The following is a 2,319-nucleotide window of genomic DNA, read 5'->3' on the forward strand; positions in this document are numbered from 1 at the left end:
GACGTCCATATGGAGAGGATCTTCTAGGGTTGCGCTTGCTCTTCCCCTTATTACAGTTTTAAGCAAGGTAAACTTTTAGTCATCACTTTATATTTTATATGCTAGTCTTATTAGTCTACCAACATCTTCACCTCTTACAGCCACAAAAGAGGCAAGTGCCAACTCTAGTCATAGTCAGGGTGAGAAAAGGTCACTTCCCTCCACCCAAGGTAAGCCAACTTTTGTTGGACTTCTGGCCATTTCCCATTTAATCTTGGATTTTTTAGAAGCTAATATTTCCGATGTTTTCTTCCAGATGTTGGGGAGGATCAGAACTCCTCTGGCTACGATGTTGAGATTCCACTAGCCGATGACATCATCATTGCTCGACCGAGAAAGATCCCGAGCAACCCATTGCCCCCAGGTATGATATGTTTTTTTATTTATTTTTTATTTTAAATAATAATAAGACTTTGCCCTTATACGCTTGAGTAGGATAGTAAAGCAACCCAATCCACTCACTTGACCATGGCCCCTCACTCAACAGTTTCTTCTTCGGCCATTCCGATAAGTTTCATTTTCACTACATTTCCTACTCTATTCCTAGTATTTTTTAACTTGTGGTTTAAATGTAGGAATTTCAGAATCACATATTTGAGACTAAAGTTGGTGGACATACCACTACTTCTGAGGCTAAAGTTGAGGTAAGCTTCTTTGGCCCATCTCAGTCTAATTTCCATACTTAGATTTTTTTTAATATTTATTTAAATTTTGTTTGGCAAATTCAGACGGAGGTTGTCAGTGTCAACCCTTCCACCAACCCAGATCGTCATGGCAGAGCCTCAACAAGTCACCCAGCCATCAAGAAGTCGCGAGGTTGATCGCGGAGTCATTGATGACTCGTCCCACATTCCAGATCATCAGGTAATTTTGGACTCTCAATTTCATTGAATTTTTATATACGATAACCTACCCCTGGTCCCGTTATTAAAACTTTGAACCATTTTAGGTGGTTTCTCTTAGTCTTCAGACCATCTCGATTGACCCCACGACAATTAAAGAGGAAGTTCAAATTTTACCAGATCAGTGCTCAGATCCCCGAGACCCAAACCGACCATTCCACAGATGGTCGAATTCTTCAGGTAATCCCACATACTTCATTATTTTTACATATTCCAAAGCCTTTCGAAAATTTATATTTTCTCACTTTGGTGAATGTTGTGGATTATCAGACTATTTCGGCCGATCAGACTGCCAATGTCAGTGATGTACTTCCGGCCATCCCAGTCACATTGAGCGACGAGCCTGAATCACAGATCCCTCAACCGTCATCAGATGTGTCCACACCTATTCTGACAGATCAGCCACATGAGGTATGTCTTGACATCTTGCTTTTCCATGTTTAAATATTATCCCAACTCATCTGATCTCATGCTAGGTTGGAGAACCTATTATGCCGGATCTCTCTTATGTCCGGGCATGTATAGCTAGAGCTTTGGTTGAGAGTGGCAGTGAGCAACCACGATCAACAGACCAAGATGACCTTATTCAGTCACTTATGGACCATGTAAGCATCACTTGCCAATCCATTTGATTCATTTTTCTATAATTTGGAACTTCTGGTATTCATATAATCTAATTGGAAGGCCCCTGGCAATATCTTTGCTTATCTTGATCAGTGGGATGCTTCTACCATTACTGCGGAGGCTTCCACCCGTCATGCCACTTCTTCAACTGTGGCTGGGGTGTTTCCAAATCCTACAGCTGAGGCCCTACTTCGATCCTACAGAAAGACCGAGATTGCATATCCTTGGCCGATCAGGATGAGAGAGACAAGGTCAAAGCCGCTATTGAGGCATTAGTGAACTCTGGCTTTTTTCCTGACCAAACTACGATATGTACGATCATGCATCTCTTTGGAGAGGTGGCGAGATTGATTCCCCGCCATCCTTCCCTTCGAGAGGAGCTAAGGGTAGGTGAGACCTTAGAGCTGCAGATTTCTTCGACAAGTGCTATTATTAGGCAAAAGGTCGAGCTTGTCCGTAAGAAGAGGCACGAGGTTAAGAGCATTGATGAGCAGATCAGGAAACTTCAGGAAAGGAAGGCTGCCATTCTAGCCGAGGTCTCTAAGGACATTCGGAGTTATAGGCCTCTTGAGGCTCAGCTTCGCCAGGACTCGGTTGGAGTGAAGTCATTAGAGGCAAGGAAGCTACCCATCATATCTGCCTTATCTGCTGGAGAGAGCGCATGTGAGAACTTCAGGACTGCTCTCTATAGCCTATTTCCTGATGTTTAGATATGTATTAGGCCAATAGTTTGCCTTTTTTTGTATCCAGCTAT

At 42.9% G+C, this 2,319-nt stretch overlaps 1 protein-coding gene across 1 annotated transcript; it reads left to right on the forward strand.

Annotated features, from left to right (window-relative positions):
* Positions 1-847: 847 nt before the first annotated feature.
* LOC117613145 lies at positions 848-1,425 on the forward strand. Its single transcript, XM_034341789.1, has 3 exons — positions 848-903; positions 989-1,121; positions 1,212-1,425. The coding sequence occupies exons 1-3, from the start codon at positions 875-877 to the stop codon at positions 1,383-1,385; spliced, it is 336 nt and encodes a 111-aa protein (XP_034197680.1). The 5' UTR covers positions 848-874; the 3' UTR covers positions 1,386-1,425.
* Positions 1,426-2,319: the final 894 nt, after the last annotated feature.

The sequence above is a fragment of the Prunus dulcis genome, unplaced genomic scaffold (assembly GCF_902201215.1).
Source record: "Prunus dulcis unplaced genomic scaffold, ALMONDv2, whole genome shotgun sequence".
Classification (NCBI taxonomy): Eukaryota; Viridiplantae; Streptophyta; class Magnoliopsida; order Rosales; family Rosaceae; genus Prunus; species Prunus dulcis.

What these genes read in the sequence shown, in the direction of transcription:
- LOC117613145 (XM_034341789.1), top strand. Translation starts at nt 875, where the DNA reads ATGACTCGTCCCACATTCCAGATCATCAG. An exon ending in CCCACATTCCAGATCATCAG is followed by an intron (nt 904 to 988) that starts GTAATTTTGGAC and finishes GAACCATTTTAG; the next exon opens with GTGGTTTCTCTTAGTCTTCA. An exon ending in CAGATGGTCGAATTCTTCAG is followed by an intron (nt 1,122 to 1,211) that starts GTAATCCCACAT and finishes GTGGATTATCAG; the next exon opens with ACTATTTCGGCCGATCAGAC.